General features: G+C 35.2%; 3 protein-coding genes across 8 annotated transcripts; all 3 read left to right on the top strand.

The window, feature by feature from the left end:
* LOC18783227 (3-isopropylmalate dehydrogenase 2, chloroplastic) lies at positions 1473 to 7353 on the top strand. The gene is made up of 11 exons (XM_007215414.2): positions 1473 to 1931; positions 2256 to 2385; positions 2482 to 2593; positions 2904 to 2979; positions 3088 to 3176; positions 4318 to 4404; positions 5546 to 5662; positions 5798 to 5905; positions 6050 to 6103; positions 6184 to 6336; positions 6924 to 7353. The coding sequence occupies exons 1-11, from the start codon at positions 1718 to 1720 to the stop codon at positions 6996 to 6998; spliced, it is 1215 nt and encodes a 404-aa protein (XP_007215476.1). The 5' UTR covers positions 1473 to 1717; the 3' UTR covers positions 6999 to 7353.
* LOC18782169 (BRCA1-associated protein) lies at positions 9739 to 15493 on the top strand. Its single transcript, XM_007215221.2, has 12 exons — positions 9739 to 10049; positions 10706 to 10821; positions 10919 to 11027; positions 11176 to 11290; positions 11399 to 11496; positions 12947 to 13053; positions 13180 to 13414; positions 13514 to 13567; positions 13672 to 13809; positions 13947 to 14011; positions 14702 to 14756; positions 14918 to 15493. Exons 1-12 carry the CDS (start codon positions 9807 to 9809, stop codon positions 15044 to 15046), a joined length of 1464 nt encoding a protein of 487 aa, XP_007215283.1. The 5' UTR covers positions 9739 to 9806; the 3' UTR covers positions 15047 to 15493.
* LOC18781991 (F-box/LRR-repeat protein 14) lies at positions 16024 to 18798 on the top strand. 6 transcript variants are annotated; one of them, XM_007217662.2, is made up of 3 exons: positions 16024 to 16274; positions 16406 to 16438; positions 17118 to 18798. In XM_007217662.2, exon 3 carries the CDS (start codon positions 17158 to 17160, stop codon positions 18562 to 18564), a length of 1407 nt encoding a protein of 468 aa, XP_007217724.1. In that variant the 5' UTR covers positions 16024 to 16274; positions 16406 to 16438; positions 17118 to 17157; the 3' UTR covers positions 18565 to 18798. The 6 variants fall into 6 exon arrangements, with proteins under 6 accessions (XP_007217724.1, XP_020415942.1, XP_020415939.1 ...); XM_020560353.1 differs by lacking the exon at positions 16406 to 16438 and adding an exon at positions 16884 to 16933 and having other exon boundaries at positions 16025 to 16274; XM_020560350.1 differs by having other exon boundaries at positions 16025 to 16274; positions 16406 to 18798.

A 19217-nucleotide genomic window follows, 5' to 3' on the forward strand; every position in this document is an offset into this window, starting at 1 on the left:
GTAAATTCAAGAAAAATCTATGGCATCACTGTAAATTCAAACAAAATCGATGGCATAATCATAAATTCAAACATAATCGATAGCATAATCGTAAATTCAAGCAAAATCAATAGCGTCACTGTAAATTCAAGCAAAATCAATGGCATAAGCATAAATTCAAGCAATCCTTAAACAGGTGAATATCTTTGTATTTTTCTTGCTGAGACATTTTTGTCATAATTTTTTTTGGTGACACCAAAGGCTACAACTTCACTTGGTAAGTTAACATGCAACCATGGCATGAATGCATCCTTACTTCATTTAAATACTATAAAATGCTCTTGGTTAATTCAAACATTATAATTAAAATTATTAATTAAATGATGATAATATAGTAAATTCATATTTTTTTATATTAAAAAAATTAAAATCATATAATAGGTTCTATTTTTATAGAATACTAGCCTCTTGACACATGCTCACGCATGTGCCAATTGGTTTTTTTTTCTTTTTTATTTTATTTTTAGAATTAATAAAAGATAACAGGGTAGTTATCTTCCATAAAAGTAGGACCTATTATCTTATTTTGTTTTTAATTTTAATTTTTTTAATATTAAAAAATGTGAATTTACCATATTATCCTCATTTAATTAATAATTTCAATTCTTAATGTTTGAATTAACAAAGGGCATTTTTTGGTATTTTAAATGTTTCACCATTCTCTGCCTTTTGCTTTATCTATACTAGCCTCTCCGCACGCGCTTCCGCGCTTGTAAAAGGTTTTTTTAAAAAAATAAATAAATTTATTTTAGAATTAAAAAAGATAATGAGTAGTTGTGTTCCATAAAAATAGGATCCATTATCTACTTTTTTTTTTTTTAATTTTTTTAAATATGAAAAAGTGTGAATTTACAATATTATCCTCATTTAATTAATAATTTGAATTCTTAATGTTTGCATTAACCAAGGGCATTTTCTGGTATTTTGAATGTTTCACCATTCTCTTTCTTTTGCTTTATATATATAGATAAAGCAAAAGGTAGAGAATGGTGAAACATTCAAAATATCAAAAAAATGCCCTTAGTTAATTCAAACATTAAGAATTGAAATTATTAATTAAATGAGGATAATACGATAAATTCACATTTTTTATATTAAAAAATTAAAAATTAAAATAAAATCAGATGATAGGTCTTACTTTTATGGAACATAACTACCCATGTTATCTTTTCTTAATTCTAAAAATAAAATTATAAATAAATAAATAAATAATAAAAAACCAATTTGCACATGCTCACGCATGTGCCAAGGGACTAGTATATATAGATAACTACTCATATTATTATTTTTTAATTCTAAAAATAAAATTAAACTAAAAAAAAAAAAAAAAACAAATGGCACACGCGGTTGTGCGTGGGTTGGGCCTTTTTTTTGTTTTTTAGGTTACAAGGCAGGCCTTAGACAGAAAAGTTAAAAAACGCTAACAAGGCACAGCCCTACTTTGGGCTCTCCCTAGTTCACATCTAGCAGCAAGCTTGAGAGGGAGATAGGAGCAGACTCGTAGTTATGAAACCCAGTAACTCATACCCCTAGTTCGCAAGGTGATCAGCTGCTCTGTTTAGCCTTAAGTGCATCTACGCTTCGCAAAAACACACTGAAAGAATAAGAAAAAACAAAAACAAAAATACGAGTCCTTCTTTGGCGACTGCGAACAAAGTGGAGCCAGAGTTTGACAACAATGGCTGCTTGTCTGCAACTCAACGCTAAACCCTTCAGCCCTCTTCTTTCTCCTAACCCCGTTTCCACAGGCACCCGGAAATTGGGTAGGATCAGCTGCTCCGCAGCCTCGCCTTCCAAACGCCACACCATCACTTTGCTTCCTGGCGATGGCATTGGCCCCGAAGTCATCTCCGTCGCCAGGAACGTTCTCAACCTCGCCGCCTCTATCGAAGGTTTCTTCAATTCCGTTTCTTTTATTTATTTGTTCATTTTAAGTTCGATCTTGCTTGTTTGGTTTCCGAGAAAGGAAAGGAAAATAGAAACGGAAAAGGAAGGCCGTACTTGGACTTTCATATTTTTGGGTTCTCTTTAGTTCCTCTGTGTTTAAAGTCCCTTACTTTCCCAACATTTCTCACTGATTACGTTAGTGCTTATAGTTTTCAGAGTTATTGTTTAACAATAAAGCGTCTCTGTGTGTAATCAAGTAACTTTTGCTGGGAATTTGGTATTTATTTACTGTTTGCAATTTATATAACTGAATATATTTGTATAATTAGGGATTGAGTTCAAGTATCAAGAAGTTCCTGTGGGCGGAGCTGCATTGGATTTGACCGGAGTTCCATTACCGGAAGAGACCCTTTTGGCTGCTAAGCAATCTGATGCAGTTCTGCTCGGAGCAATTGGGGGGTAGATCTCACAATTCCTTTCTCATTACTTATTTTTTCAGTATGCCGACATTTGCAAGTGGTGTAATTTTACTTAATTAGATTATTGGTTTTTAAGGTACAAATGGGACAAAAACGAAAAGCATTTGAAACCAGAAACTGGGTTACTTAAGCTTCGAGAAGGTCTTAAAGTATTTGCGAATTTGAGGCCTGCAACTGTTTTACCGCAGGTAATATCTGTTTTAATGCAAATGATTCAGAATTTGGTTTAAGGTACTTTTTTCGCTTTTCCTCTTAGTTGTTAGTTATTAATTTAAATGCGCCTTGGTACATTAGGATTGTGTTCAGAACATCAAACTGCAAATGATTGCATTGAAAAGTGGTGTTTGACCTATATGAATTTTGATGTTTTTGTATGTAATGTAATGATAATGGAGTAACTAAAGTGTACATAATTGATTTATTCTCTTAAAACCAATGTATCTTCATTTCAAACTTGTCTATGAAAAGTGTCTCATTTTATGGTATTTGCTCTTTCAGTTGGTGGATGCTTCAACTTTGAAGAGAGAGGTTGCTGAAGGGGTGGACCTTATGGTTGTAAGAGAGCTAACTGGAGGTTAGTATACAAGACTCGAATAGTAATCAATCAAATGAACTTTCTTGTGTTGGTTTTTCCCCACTTGAATTAACTATTTGATTCTTTTTTTGTTGTTGCTGGGAATAGGTATATATTTTGGAAAGCCAAGGGGTTTTGGCACCAATGAAAATGGAGAGGAGATTGGCTTCAATACGGAGGTGTATGCCGCCTATGAGGTTGTTTTCTGATTTCTCTGAGAGTTCCACATTAAATTCTTGAACACTCAAAGAATTTATCTCTATACCCCACCCAGAAAAGTTATTGGAACTACCATTTTATCCTATACTCTTCAAAAAGCTAAAAGGTCAAAAGATTGGTGGCTGGTCACCAGTGCATAGCCTCGGCGCCATCGCTGACCATGGCTAGAGGGACAGCAGGGGAAAAATATTTTTCAAGAAAAAAGAGTTCCCTTGTTTTTTGGGGGTAAAACTACAGCCTGTAAAATCAGGATGTAATTTTACCCAAAAAAGAAATGGTGGGGTATAGAGATCATTTTGCCCAAAAAAAGAGCAATTTTCTGGGTTTAAACAGAGTCACTCTTATATCCTTTTATCTCTAATTCAAGCCTGTAGACTTTTCCTTGTAATATTAGTGGACTGATTTAGTCAGGAACAACTGAAATTCGTAGTTGTTGTAAAAGTGTATTAAGGGGGATGCTTTTTTCTGTGAGAGTGAAAGTTTTGGTCTGCATTCAGAAAAATTAACTTCACTGTGACCAAGGATTAAGATATCGATATCAACAGATATGTTGGTGGTTCAGATTAATGGAAATATCAATAGATTTGTTGATATCGTGAAAAACAAAAACTCACAAAAGTGTGCTTCGAGACATAGAAATTTCAAATGGAACATGAGGATATGCGATAACAATCAATAATGCATAAATTAGGCACGTAAGTTTTAGAAATAGTTTATCCATGCTAAAGGTAAAGAAAGCTGGGAGAGGACCACCCATTTGGCTTACTGTTTGGCCTAATATTTTGTTTATATTTTATAATGGGTGGTGGGAGCTGGGTAAGGGGGTCTATAACATGAAACATAGTTTCTTGGTGTAAAACAAATATGCAAAATCCTTGCGAGTTTGTGTTGACTTTTCCCTGTGAAGAATTCACAAGCATTTTCATTGTATTGGGACTACTGGTAAATTACGACCAATATGGAACTTCTTAGTTGTAATGGGAACTTTAAAATTGCCAGGTCTGCTTTTAGTAAATTCTATTCAGAAGTTGTCTTGTTAGTTTTTCCTCCTTTTATAACTTTATAATTGCCAGGTCAGTGTTTCAGTGGTTATTTAACATGGACAAATTTTCTTGGCAGATCGATCGCATTGCTCGTGTTGCATTTGAGACTGCTCGGAAGCGGAAGGGAAAGCTCTGCAGTGTTGATAAAGCAAATGTGTTGGAGGTACTTTTTGTTAGAATAATTTTTTTTTTTCTGCTCATTTCAATTTAAGGTTATTTGGGAAAATTGTGAGAATTTGTTTAAGATTTTTCCCAAAGAGAAGCATCGAACATTTTGTTGTGTTTATAACGGCATTACATGCTATGAGACTAGCGAGCCTTCTCTTCAACATCCTGATGCATAACCAGTACGTTGATTGTGTCTGATCTCTCCCCTAGAGATTACAAGAAATTTGGCATATTGTCAGCAAAGATGACATGGTTTCTACACATGTGCATTTATGATTTTGTGGGTTGAGTATTTCAGCTTAGTTTTTGGCTTGAGTTGTGAAAAGCATATAAAATACCCAGTTGTGCCTCTTCAGTACTGTTTCGGTACTGTAAATAAAATCCTTTCACTTGTAAAAGAAATTTATGGGTGTTTAACCTGGCTTCTATATGCAGATGATGCGTGACCCGTACACTTTAACCTTTTTTTAACCTGGATGTTTGTTGATTAAGCGGCACCAAATATTTCATAATGATACACCATATATGGTAGCATCTGTGACATGTCTCTCTCTGTATATTGGCATATGTGGTTGCAAAGGAGGCTAAATAAGTTCTTGTGCTAAATTCATGCCAATCTTAAAACAATAAGTACCGGAGATATTAATATATCTTATAATTATCAAATTACTGCTGAAAATGAGTAATCAAGCCAATGGCCTTTGGGCCTGATAACATCTCCTCCATCTTACAAAGGGTAAAGGGCGATGTCCATTTCCTTTTTAGTTTGTGTGACTGAAATAAAAACGAAAGATAAATGATAATGAGTCTACCATGTTTTGCCCTCTTGTATCGTCTTCATTGATTGATCCAATCAAACGGATTATTGCCATCAATCTGATCATAGCATTTCAAGAGTTACTAGCCAAGTATGCTAATTTTTGGGTCATAATGATCCATTGACACTGTGCAGGCTAAATTTGGATTACTACAAATGTTGCCTGTGATATTTTGGGAAAAAAATGCTAGCAAATATTGATAGGCTACTTGACAATATTGTTTCTGATGTATGCCACTTGCTTTTTCTTCCGTGCAGGCATGCTTAAGATATAGTGTATGTTTATAATATTGATATATTTGATTCAATGGATATCCAGGCATCAATGTTTTGGAGGAAAAGAATCATGGCAATAGCCTTGGAATATCCTGACGTTGAACTCTCACACATGTATGTTGATAATGCTGCAATGCAGCTTGTTCGTGATCCAAAACAGGTTTGTCTAAGTCCGTTAGAATTATCCTTCTTTAATCCTAATAGGATCAAGAATATTGGACGAGAGGAACAAAATTCTAGAGCATCCTAAATGATAATTGCTCATGTCATGATCTTTGCCAATCAAAATTTGCAGTTTGATACGATTGTAACAAACAACATATTTGGCGATATATTATCTGATGAGGCGTCGATGATTACTGGAAGTATTGGGATGCTTCCATCTGCTAGTCTTGGGGAATCGGTAATGCAAACTTTTGTCTCTCAGTGGTTCAAGTTAAGCTTTATATGTGTTAGGAATTTCCTTCTGATGGGGATTTCCAGCTGTGCCTTAGGGTAAGTTCGGATTCCTTTTTATCTGACTATATTAAAATTCCCGTTGGCACAGGGTCCTGGACTTTTTGAACCAATACATGGTTCTGCTCCTGATATTGCTGGACAGGTTGGTTTGCCTACATTATCAATTTTTTTCTCCTTGGAGTAACATGCCATATAATGTGGAATATAACGGTATAAATGCAGGATAAAGCAAATCCATTAGCAACAATTCTCAGTGCTGCTATGCTTTTAAAGTACGGTCTAGGGGAAGAAAAAGCTGCCAAGAGAATTGAGGCTGCAGTTCTAGATACTTTGAATAAGGGGTTTCGAACGGGTGACATTTATTCGGCAGGAACTGTATGTACATTTTTTATTTCTCACTTTTTTATTTGATTCTCTCTTTGGTTGGAAAACATGATACCACAAAATATTGCAATGCTCTTCTCTTTTGTGAAAAACAAAAGAAGCTATGGAATGTTTAGCATAAATTAGTTGTTGGCATCCCAATTTCCTATCTTCTACCTAAGTCCACGTCAAATAACAATTTGTTCTCTTAACCTCTTTGCATCCTTGTTAAAAGTCTTTGAGTAAGTAATGCAACTTCTCATGTTGTAATATTTTAAGTCGATGGTTTAGCCTATCTTAATGTTTGGTTTGATCATCTTACAATTGGTTGAGAACCATTGATTTAACTATCCTGGTTGGTACACCAGCATGCCTTGGGTATGGTGTGCAATGGTTCCTTGAGGTGAGAAAGAAGGGAAAAAAGAAGTGAGAATAATGTATATTGTATTTAGTTATGGGCTATTTGAAAATTCAATTGAAATTCTTGAGTCTAAATTTGTTTTTCATATATTTGTACAGTAATAGTTGCCTATTTTTCGGTGTAAGCTTCTCCTATTTTGATTGTTTGACCATTGATGGCTAATATTGGCTTTATACAGAAGTTGGTAGGCTGCAAAGAAATGGGTGAAGAGGTATTGAAGTCGGTAGATTCGCTAGTTCCTTCTTCAGTATGAAGTGATGCACGCATTGATCAGCACTGACAACAAGGGCTCAATATCGTTCAATGCATGATATCTGGAGTGAAGATGTAATTTTGGTCAGTTGAAAGCAAATCCAAAGATTTCATCCAGTATGATTTTCTTTTGTTCATAATTTGGAGGGCTTCTTGGGGTGAAATGAGACCATTTTTGTAACTGTCCCAGAGATTTTATTTAATTTTAACCTTTTGACTTAGAATTATGTCCTAGACATTATCCTTGTTTAAAATATGCATATCCATCCAGGGATTGTTGTAACTCGGAAACATTGGTGCCTAGAGTGGAGATTGAAAGACATTACATTTTGAAGCTCGTAAGATCATTTCGTTCTCTTCCTGCTGAAGCTATTTATATTTTCCGTTTTGATCTAGGCGTCGGCAGCTGTTCGTGTGGTGTTTTCCTGACTGGCAATACATATAACTTTTTTTTTTAATTTTTATCATCTCCTTTGAATAGTAATTTTACTAATTACTTAAAAACTATTTAAAGGATTCATTGTTTATCCATAATGAAATTTACTTTGGAAATGCTCTCACAGGAGCTGGTCGACTTTATCATGAGTTGAGGGTCATTTCCTAAAACTGAGATAAAATTTTTTTAACTTTTGGAGAGATGCTAACAAATATAAATGTTATGATTGATGTATAAGAATCCACCCTTTCACTTAGAAATAAATAAATAAAATGAAAAAGCCATTATTTCCATAAACAAGTCAAATTTACATGCCAAACTTAATCTTATTGGGCTTCATTTGATGCGGGCATGGTGATTTTACTTTGGCCTTTCGCAGGTTTAGGAATTTGAACATGAGAACTTGCCATAATGTGTTGATTGGGGCATGTTTAGTGTGTTGTGGCTTCTTCTTCTTTTCTTTTTTTTCTTTGTCCACTTTGGACTTGTATATAAGTTATAAACACTATAAATAACTTCAAAAAATTAAGAGAATAAAGAATAATTATATATACAGAAAGGTATTGAGACAAAGAACCTAGGTATAAAGAAGAAGATGATGGTATTGATTTTATTTGTGCTAGTTTTAGTGCAAGCTGACAAGGAAAACTCTCATTTTTCTCAATTCACCACATCTCGTTTCCTTTCTGAAACTCCCTCTTGCTTGGACTCATCTCTTACACATGATGATTCTTTAAATTTCGTAACATTTTTAAAATTCTTGCTACTTTCAAAAGAAAAATTCATGGAGGTGTCACCTAAAAAACAGGTTCCTGAGAAACATGTTACTCGTACTATTGTTGATGTTCCAACATGTACTCCTATGGTTGATCTTTATGTTACTAAGATTCCTAAGCCTACTTCTAAACCCAATTCTACTTTTATTTCTAAATATCCCACGCCTATGTATCGCATGCCTAAATATCCCGTGAAGGGTCCCCTTCGTCAGTATCCCATTCGTCAATGTCGCATTCCCAAGTATTCAATTTCTAAGTATCCCATACCTAAATACTCCATCCCTAAATATCCCACTAAGTATCACCTTCGTAAGTATCCCATTCCTAAATGTCCTATACCTAAGTACCCCATTCCTAAGTATCCCACTCATAAATATCCCATCCCTAAGCATAAATCATGAGTTAATAGGGTAAAATTCAGTGAAAAAATGGCATTAACTTGCATACAAGTAGTTGTATATTCGAATTTTCATGACACAATGTGTGTGAAAAAACCATTAGTGTAGAATTGATTACATAGAATCAATAAAAATGAATTTTGAATAGTGTAGTATTTGTTGATCTTCTCCTAAAAATCAGTACACAAATGCATTGTAATTTATCTATAAAGAACATAGTTTATCTTTTGACCAAAAAAAAAATGAAGAACATAGTTTATCTAATGAATGTAATTGCATATTTCTCCCTTCACCATGGAATTATGTGTTAAACATTCATATTCATGCAAATTGGATATGAAAGTTGCATTTCAAGACTGCATTGTTGTACTTCCACAGTTTTATGTTGGAGTGCAAATAGCTCTTTCATATTTAATATAAATAGTTTCTTTTAATTGACCTGTACATCAGTGGTCTCATGTTTAGATTTTTATGGTACCTTGTCAATATTTGTGTGAGAAAACTCTCCCTCCCTCTTTTTAATTTTGACCCTAAAAAAAAGAGCATATTTATTCGAAAATACCCAAATCTTTTGATATTGTGTATGTAAAATAAAATGGGGTCAACGCAAAAGGCACATTTGAATTATGAAAAGTTTAGTATCAGACCAAGATTAGTTTGTAAAATACATGCACTTTTGAATTACAGGGTAAACTTCAATTGTATCAAATCTAGACATTCTTTGAATGTCAAACTCAAAGGTTAAAAGTGGTTTCAATGTACATCTCCTGTCAGTTTAACTTCTTCTATCAAATATCATGCCGACACTTTATAAAAGTAAGAACAACATAAAACTCGGATTTTTACATGGAGAATAATTTTTATTAGTTATATGTGAAAGGATATGAAGATGTATTCCTACTTTGCAACTAAGTTTAAATTTTCCGTAATTTAGAGTAGATTAAAATAGAATATTGGTTGTATAAAAAAGGATGAATAATATTAAAATTAATTAAGCAAAGAAGGATAATAAAGAATTTATAAGGTAAAAAAAAACAAGCTCTAAACTTTTGGAAAAAAACATTTAATTTTACATGTTACACATTAAAAAAATCTAAGAAAAAATCTATATAGATTGGACTCCAGACTACATATATAGATAGAGCGCCAGCCCAATAATCTCCCGCTAAACTGAAGACTCTGTCATCTCTATTACTTCCATGTCACCAAGTTCGAGCACGGCACATGCCGGAGCCTCGCCAGGCGAGGTTTTCAGGTCGCAGCCGGCGATTATCTCCGGCGATCTGAGTGACTCCTCATATTCGTCGTCTTCATCGATCTCCAACATCACGCAGGCCTTTCCTTTTTCTTCTGGAAACCCTAGAATCGAAGAGACCAGAGGCATCATGCTTCTCTACCGCGATGACGCCGACGTCGTTTCCACCTCGTCCTCTCACCTCCCCGTAAGCTCATTTCCTTTCATTTCATTTCATTTCATCTTGACTGCCCGTTCCGTTGTGTCTTTCGATGTGCTAAGTAATGTTTCGGCCCTAAACTTAGTAAAATTAAAGTGTTAATATCAAATTTAAGGGAATGTTTAGCATTTTCTGTTCAATGAAAAAAATGCATGGAAATTGGTAGAATTGGGCGTTTACTGGATTTGTGTTCGTCAATTATGAAGCAAAATTTGAGGAAATTTTAACAGTAAATAAAATGTTTCTCAGCATCCAGTAATGTGGAGATGATTTGCGAAGAAAATGATAGGAAAATAGTTTAAGTAGCACTTATGTTAAAGTTTCTTTAACAATACAAAGCATATTCTTATCCTGTGAACTCCATATTTTGATGACTACAAAGAGCATTAAAAAGATCCCTTTCTAGGGAGGTTATTATTGAAAGAACCAAACTTGTTCCTTTCTAAGAATTGGTTTTTTTGGCTAGTCAAAGTCTAAATTGATTTTCCAATTGTTCAAGAGGTGTTGAACTTCCGTAACTTCTTCCAACAAATTTATTGTTCCAGAGTCTATAAAAATGTCGAAGTTTGTTAGATGTAATTGAAGAACCTGGGGTAAAGCAAAAACGACAATGCAAGATTCATGTGGATGTCCACTTTATGTAGGTTGGAAGGAAGCCACTTGTTTGTGTGCTTGGAGTGCCGAATCACATGACATATGCAGACTTTTGCCAGTTTTGTGGTTCTTTCATTCAGCACATTTTGGAGATGCGGATTGTCAGGTTTCATCTTTGAAAATATTGTCATTTCTGGTCCTGTATTTCCTTTTGTTGTGTTGTTGAATTTAATCTTGATTTTATTTTCTTGTTTGTGGTTTAGGAATGATGGAATGGAAGATCGTTACAGCATTTTGATTAGGTTTGATAGTCAGGACTCCACAGATGATTTTTACAAGCATTTCAATGGAAGCCGATTTTCGTCGCTTGAGGTTTTCTCCACTAACTCCATACTCTATACCTATAGACATTAGATACATAGACACTTGACTTGGGAGGACTTGTACAAATTTTCAACAGTTACAACAGTTTTAAGCTTTTATTGTTGTCGTCCTATTTATTATCTGGGATTTAATATAGGTGGAGGCTTGTCGCATTCTCTTCACGGTAGATGTTCAATACACTGGTTCAATAGAACATGCACAGGCATCATCGGGAAGCTCAACTGAGCAGCCATCATGTCCAGTCTGTCTTGGTATGCACTTATCTATGTGAAAATATAAGTTGTATATTTATGGTTTACTTTTTGTTTTTCCTTGTGTCTTTAATGTTTGGAGATTTCTTACTTAACCTTATTTTACAGAGAGACTAGACCAAGATATGGGTGGAATTCTCACGACTATCTGCAATCATTCTTTCCATTGTTCTTGCATTTCAAAATGGACGGATTCTTCTTGTCCTGTAAGTAATTTTTGCAAGTGTTTCAACTTTTTTCTCCCTTTAGATTTGTGTATATGTGTATATGTGTGTGAACAGGCATAAATGCATGTACAAGACCATGTTCAGAAGTTAGCGCACTAAATTGATTGGACTCCTTCTTTTTTTTTCCCTCCCTCTCCCTAGCATGCTCTATCACGTGCTTGTTTATAATATTGTGAGACTCGGGCACCACCCTATGTACAAAGTGATGGAACTCAATCAAAGTGATTGGACGCTTGCATTGTGTTTGATTCATGGAAGTGGAGAAAGATGTCTGTATCCAAATCTCCTCTCCCAGGGTAGTTGGACCAACGCTAGGTCACCTGTTGCAATTAGTTGTTTCTACAAAAGGACTGTAATTGGTGAAAATTTAATCTATGGATCTTAAAGGGGTAGTTTCCAGCAGAAAATAGGACAATCTACTGATGTAGACAATAGCCCATCATATTGCTTTTGAATGAAACGGTTTCTATCTTCGAAGATAAATACGTTTTTTTTCTTTCTTTTTCTGCACAGCAGTAGTACTGTAGTAGGCATGACAGCCATGCTAATGGGAAAATTTGTCTTTGTATCAGTGCCTCCGTAATTAGACTATCTTTTTTCAGGTCATCTACCCTCTTCAACCCTCTTTACTGGGGTGAAAAAGAAAAAACTTAGAGCTGCCCACCCTGATTTCACATCTAGAATTGCTTTTGTTGCATCAGACCGTGAACAGTAAGGAAAAAATCAAAATTAAGTAATATAGTAGGAAAGTTATAACATACAAACTTGATCAAGGTCATGCATGAATTCTTTGGGAGTTTATCCGTTTATATCACAATATCAATTTTCCACCTGTGCTGGGTGTTTATTCCCCACTTATGGTTTAGCCCTCTTATTATTGATAAATGATTAAGCAAGAAGTGCAGAGGGGATGGAGGCCAAGTACATGGTTACAAAGAATCATTCACAATAATCAAAGGGGAGACTAGTGACAGTAAAAGAGAGCAAAACATGAACGAAAGGAAAACATGACACTAAGACCCTATAATTCAAAGTTTGAACTGAGCTTAAAAAGAAACCAAAGCCATGATAGAGCAGTTAAAGCCAAAAAAAGAAAGCATGTTAAGGAAACTCTCATATTCTAATACATTGTCATAATACCTAGTATAAATTTTCTCATTTGTGATAAATAAAACGTACAAATGTGCTTATTGACGGAATACATCTAAGTTCTTTGAATGCGTAAGAGGTGGTGAACTTAGGTTACCAGTTCTCTTTGGTCAACCTGTGGTTAAGCTGCAGTCTATGATTTGTCTACAGCTTTTGTTATTCAAATTTGTTACATTCACTTTCCTGCTAGCGTTAGCTAGGTTGCGGCTAAAGAGTTGCAAATGACTTTGCAAGGTAGGTCCTTAATATTCATTGACTTGTCTACCACATTTTATGTCAGGTATGTCGATATTGTCAGCAGCAGCCTGAAAAGTCTAACTGTTTTGTTTGCCAAACTTCTGAGAATTTGTGGATGTGTGTTATCTGTGGCTTTGTTGGCTGTGGGAGGTATATTATTTTCCATGAGACTATTTAATTCTTTTTTTCTTATAATTTTTTGGGGAAAAAATATCTCCCTCTCTCTGTATGTATCTTTATCATACTCTGTTGCATACTCTGAAATATTTGGTGTAGGTATAAAGAAGGACATGCCATAAGACATTGGAAAGATACAGAACATTGTTATTCTCTTGAATTGGAAACGCAGCGTGTGTGGGATTATGCTGGAGACAATTATGTTCACCGCCTAATTCAATCTAAAACTGATGGGAAATTGGTTGAATTGAATTCACCGTATAATGAGTGTGGAAGCTGCGAATGTGTAGATTCTGGATTCAGTGAGGCCCTTTTGAACAGTAAAGTAGAAGCGGTAATAAATTTACCCTTCATGTCACTTGATACAGACAGTAACATTGCTATTATGTTCTTTGTAGTTTGCATTTCTCACATTTTGTAACATTATCTGCAGATTGTTAATGAGTACAATGAACTGCTTGCTACTCAACTTGAGAACCAAAAAGTGGTAAGATCATTCTTCTTATTCCTTGCTGAAATAGTTTACTATTTAAACTTGTTTGAGCTTGACATGTAGTGTTACATTACCCATAATTGATATGTGGATTGCAGTATTTTGAATTGTTACTGCAAGAAGTTAAAGAAGGAACTGAAAGAGAAATTTCTAATGCTGTTGAGAAGGCTGTACCACTAAAGAAAATGCAGGCCAAGCTGGACAGATGTGTAAAAGAGAAGAAATTTCTTGATGATGTAAGTGTTAACTCTTGTGCTTCTAGAGTAGCTGGTTGAGAAACTCATGTCCTTCTAATTGGGCCACACTGTAGAGTTTGGTATGAGTCATCACCTAGCCAGTAACTATCTAAAGATCTTTTTGCTTCTACATGCAGCTTAATGAAAACCTTTTAAAGAATCAGGAGATTTGGAAAGCAAAGATACTTGAAGCTGAAGAGAGGTATTGGTTTCTCCCTTTCTTTCTTGTTTTCTGAATTTTATTTTCTACATCATCCTAAGTTCATTGACTTGATGTGATAGTAAGTAATTTGACTTTTGATTTGTTTTTACGTTAACCTAAGTGGACACAGATCATCAACTTCAAGCTAATTTTTTCTCTTTGGATTTTATGCCTTATTGTCATCGATAAGGAACAAAAAACTTTCGCATGGTTGGATGTCCTACTGATTTGACTTATACCATCAAGGTTTAAGATTATGGCAATATCAAAATGGAGATGTGGTAAATATTTGAGATGTATCCACTATTAGATGTCTGATCACTTAGGCTTTCTTGTTGCGGTGTACAGATTTTTTTTTGGCACTAGTTAAGAGCTTATATAGATTGTAATCCCTTGACCCACTCTTTAAGATTATGCAAATTTTTCCCTTGAAAAGTTGCTCTTTTTGTATCATACGAAAGTAGTCTATGCAACAATAGTAAAAAAAATTATCATTAAAAAAAAAAGATTTATTTATCATTTCCTCATTAAAATGAAATTGCCATTTGCTCCTTGATTTGTTTTGTTTTGTTTTTAACGTTTATGAGAATCTTGTTGAACCATTTTGTAGATGTTGCAATATAGTGTAAATTTATTTGGTTGTTTTTCTGCTATTATTGCCTAACTGGTCCTAATTCTTGTACTTTTCAGGGAGAAAAAGACTTTGAAACTAAAGGATGATAAAATTAGCGACTTAGAAGAACAGGTGATATAAGATTGTCATTCTTCCTTTCCTTTCAGAGAGAGGGAAAGAAATTTCATACTAGACAATTTTTAAAGCCCGATACCTTCGTATCTGGCTGGCCTTAATATTTAAGCATCTGTGTAAACTAAGGACTTCCTTTGTTCATTTACACCTTTTTGCAGCTTAGGAATTTGATGCTCTATCTTGAGACTGGGAAGACAATGGAGCAGCCATCGATATCAAATGAAATAAAGGATGGCACTGCCTTGCCAGCATCGATAGAGTTGTCGCAGCCATCAAGTAGCAAATGATATTAAGGACACCAGTGTCTCTTCCAGAAGTTTTCAATTAATGTATGGAAGAGGGCTTAAAGACTAATAACAGGTGGAGGAGAAGCTAAGTTGAAGGATGGATGGTTCCCCTCTTGTACTGCTCCTTGAGCTGGTTCTGTTTCATCTCGGGTGCCTCTTGTTTTTTTTTTGTTTTTTTGGTGGTTGCCAAGATGTGTAAGGGGGCTATGAGTTGCAAAATTATGGTAATGCTTGATGGTGGTTGAGAACTTATGCATTCAAACCCCCCTAGGTGATAATGATGGATGGTAAAGGGGTGGATACTTGTAAAGATGCTCAAGGTTGTGTAAAAAATTTGTGTATATTCATATATCATCCAGGGTGGACTCCAAAGCTAGCAGTTGCACATCCCAAAAGAATTTTGCATTGCTACAGTATCAAAAGCTCTTGAGCAAAACATTTTAAATACCTAAACTACGTATTCCCGATTTTTCTTTCTTATAGATGATATTGGGTGAAAGTAGTAAAATCAACTCTACATATTTTATTTTTCAAAAATTATTGCAACACCGTTGTTTGATTCTTTGAATAACTTATATATATATATATATATATACATATATAAACTGGATAAGACTTTAATGTTTGGACTCCATGGAGTCCGGAACACACACTTGGTGTTATTGTCTATCTCTTTTCACATGAAAAATATTTTATTTATACAAGTGACAGGGATATGAGGTTGCGAACACGCAACCCGGGCTTTAGGTAGGTATGAATTTTTCAACCATATTAGCTACCCACATGAAAAATGTTTAACTAAGAGATTCATTTTTTCTAACGAGTTTAGCTTAACGGAAAATGCTATAATTTCTAGATCAGTGATCCTAAATTTGAACCCATAAACTCCCTCCTTCCTAACTTTGTCAAAAACAGACATTCGTCTTACTTTTGTTAGTTTAATAAGGTTGACTATATGAGGTGATAACTGTTACCGTTGAGTTTACCACCTGAACCTTCCAGATCTATCTGGCACCCTATGATCGTGTGACCAACCTCAGAGGATTTAGATCTTAAAACAGATACATCTCCACTACGCAATCAATGTCAAATAAAGGTTCCTATGCCGACTGAAAAATGAAACACAAATAAATTTGGCATTTTCATAATATCCATCTTCCTCGCCCTTCCTTAATCCTGAGCATCATCATCATCATCATCTTGTCCCTCTGCTCCTGTCCAAATTATGGTATGATTTTTCATGTTTCTGTGCTTTGGCTTCAGCTTTCGACGTTATAGCTCTGGTCTGTTTGTCATTTCATCTCTTAATTTCCTTTGAGATTAACTATATCTGATTACCTTTGTTATTGTTCTATGCAGTTTGGTTATTGTAGGGATTGGCATGATTAATGGGTAATTGTCGATTTTAATTCTTTTAATTTGTGAAAATTTTGTGGGTTGGTTGTTTTTGGTCTCATGGGAAATGGTGTTTCTTCAATTTCTTTGGATCAAATTGTGGAATTAAAGTTTCTTTTCGTTTCTTTCTATGGGTTTCCGGAATTATAGGATATCACTAATTTGTAGGACAGGCCCTCATTTTTGGGTGATTATAGCTTTCTTTATCCGTTCGTGGTTAATTTGCTTTCTTTCGGTTGTTTTCTTATTCCTTATTTAGCAAGTGGCCTTTTGGTTTTCTTGGGATTTTATCCTTGAGTTTGTAAATTCTAAGGAGGATACTGAAAGCTTCATTTCATACCATAGAATTGTTAGTTTTATGTAATTTCATAACAGAAACTGTCGTAAAGAACCTAGTTTTGTTGGTATCTGAGCGTTATCGGAATGGCTTCCTTGGTGGTAGGGTGTCTTGATGGAGAGCTTGCATTTTCCTTTCCAGTTCATGAAAAGAGGGTGGGTGCACATGTGAGAAAGTCTCATGACACTCATTACTGTTTATTCAAGTGTTTAGAACAACGATATCGAGTTGTTTTAAACAGCATCTCTTGAGCTTTTATTATGAATATTCTTGTTCCAAGTTCCAATTTTCCCGTAATCAGACTAAAACTTCTCGTATTGGCTTTTGTTGTAATCTCAGGTGGTGCTAGTCTATTGTCAATAAAGGAAATTACAGAATTATGATGGATTGTTTGCCGGACCAGTTAGTATGGGAGATCTTGAGCAGGGTTAAGAAAACCACTGATAGAAACTCTTTGTCTTTGGCGTGTAAACGCCTGCACGGATTGGATAATGAACAGAGACAATCTCTTCGGGTTGGTTGTGGATTAGACCCTGCAAATGAAGCTTTGACTTCTCTCTGCAGTAGGTTTTCCAACTTGACAAAGGTAGAGATAACTTACGCTGGTTGGATGTCCAAACTAGGAAAGCAGTTGGATGACGAAGGGCTTCTTATTCTTTCCAATTGCTGCCCTTCTATGGTTGATCTCACATTAAGCTACTGCACCTTCATCACTGATTTGGGCCTTGGTCACTTGTCTTCTTGCTCAAAACTTTCAGCTTTGAAGTTGAATTTCACAACAAGAATTACTGGCTGTGGCATATTATCTCTTGTTGCGGGCTGCAAAGTTCTCACTATCCTCCACCTTGTACGTTGTCTAAATGTTAGCAGTTTTGAGTGGCTTGAATATCTTGGAAAGCTTGAAACTCTTGAAGATCTCTCAATTAAGAATTGTAGAGCTATTGGGGAGGGTGATTTGATTAAGCTAGGTTCTAGTTGGAAAAAACTAAAATGCTTGCAATTTGAGGTAGATGTGAATTACAGATATATGAAAGTTTATGATCGTTCAGCTGTGGATCGCTGGCAAAAGCAGTGGGTCGCATGTGAGAACATGGTGGAACTTAGCTTGGTAAATTGTATCATCAGCCCTGGGAGGGGGCTCGCTTGTGTGCTGGGGAAGTGCAAGAATTTGGAGAAGATTCACTTGGACAAGTGTGTTGGGGTAAGGGACTCTGATATCATAGGCTTAGCCCAAAAATCAAAAAACCTCCGCTCCATTTTCCTTCGAGTTCCATCGGATTTCTCACTTCCTCTTCTGATGAATAATCCACTGAGATTAACCGATGAATGTCTAAAAGCCGTGGCTCAGAACTGTTCGATGCTTGAATCTGTCAGGATATCGTATTCTGATGGGGATTTCCCTTCATTTTCCTCATTTACATTGGATGGAATCCTTAGTTTGATTCAGAAGTGCCCTTTGCGGGAACTTGCTTTCGACCAAGTGTATTCCTTTAACGATGTTGGAATGGAAGCTCTTTGCTTGGCTCAGTATCTTGAGACCTTGGAGCTGGTCAAATGCCAAGAGATAAGCGACGAGGGGCTGCAGCTTGTGGGGCAGTTTCCCCGGTTGTCCATTCTGCGTTTAATCAAGTGTTTAGGGGTTTCTGATGATGGTTTAAAGCCACTTGTAGGGTCATACAAATTGGAATTGTTGGCTGTGGAAGATTGTCCTCAAATTTCTGAAAGAGGAGTTCTGGGAGCTGCAAAGTCTGTATCTTTCAGACAAGACTTGTCATGGCTGTACTGAAAACTTGTGACTGGATCAGGTAAAAGCAGTATCAAGGGCTTGTTTGGTTTTTGCAGCTTTTCATTTATCCAGCAGTTGTATTAGGTTTAGATGGCTTACTGTAAGTAAACTATTGTGTTGTGAATGTTATTTTTTAATTTAATTCAATGATCTGTAAGAATAAATAATTGTATTGATTTATTTGCCTTCGCTGATGACCGCATAATGAAATGGCAATTGTGAGGTTCATATTTATTTTTGCAAGCTTCTGATTCATTGAAACGGCTACCACAGTGCATGATAATGCTAATTTCATCTATAAGAGGAGTTTTTGTCAATTGCTGTCAGTGTAATGTCCATTATAGACCTATTATAATAATAAATAAAAGAATTAATAATTCATTACTAATATCTGATCTCTCTTTTTAATTTTTTATGATCCTTTTCATTACAAAACCAATATATCAAGGATGATCCCTTACATTTTATGATTGAACAAACAGAAATTTTGACGTTACAACACGTGTATAAGTACATTGCTTACCTCCTTCCGGAAAACAAGACATATTTTATACTTCCTACAAATCATAGTTTAACATATAAGCAAAAATAATTTATCATAATTACAAAAACAAAATTTTATGCATATATGTCAAACTGTGAGTAGTAACAAA

Source organism: Prunus persica, chromosome G3 (genome assembly GCF_000346465.2).
Source record: "Prunus persica cultivar Lovell chromosome G3, Prunus_persica_NCBIv2, whole genome shotgun sequence".
Classification (NCBI taxonomy): domain Eukaryota; kingdom Viridiplantae; phylum Streptophyta; class Magnoliopsida; order Rosales; family Rosaceae; genus Prunus; species Prunus persica.

What these genes read in the sequence shown, in the direction of transcription:
- LOC18782169 (XM_007215221.2), top strand. Translation starts at nt 9,807, where the DNA reads ATGTCACCAAGTTCGAGCACGGCACATGCCGGAGCCTCGCCAGGCGAG. An exon ending in ATCATGTCCAGTCTGTCTTG is followed by an intron (nt 11,291 to 11,398) that starts GTATGCACTTAT and finishes CTTATTTTACAG; the next exon opens with AGAGACTAGACCAAGATATG. An exon ending in ATACTTGAAGCTGAAGAGAG is followed by an intron (nt 14,012 to 14,701) that starts GTATTGGTTTCT and finishes TGTACTTTTCAG; the next exon opens with GGAGAAAAAGACTTTGAAAC.
- LOC18781991 (XM_007217662.2), top strand. Translation starts at nt 17,158, where the DNA reads ATGATGGATTGTTTGCCGGACCAGTTAGTATGGGAGATCTTGAGCAGG.
- LOC18783227 (XM_007215414.2), top strand. Translation starts at nt 1,718, where the DNA reads ATGGCTGCTTGTCTGCAACTCAACGCTAAACCCTTCAGCCCTCTTCTT. An exon ending in ATAAAGCAAATGTGTTGGAG is followed by an intron (nt 4,405 to 5,545) that starts GTACTTTTTGTT and finishes ATGGATATCCAG; the next exon opens with GCATCAATGTTTTGGAGGAA. An exon ending in CTCCTGATATTGCTGGACAG is followed by an intron (nt 6,104 to 6,183) that starts GTTGGTTTGCCT and finishes GTATAAATGCAG; the next exon opens with GATAAAGCAAATCCATTAGC.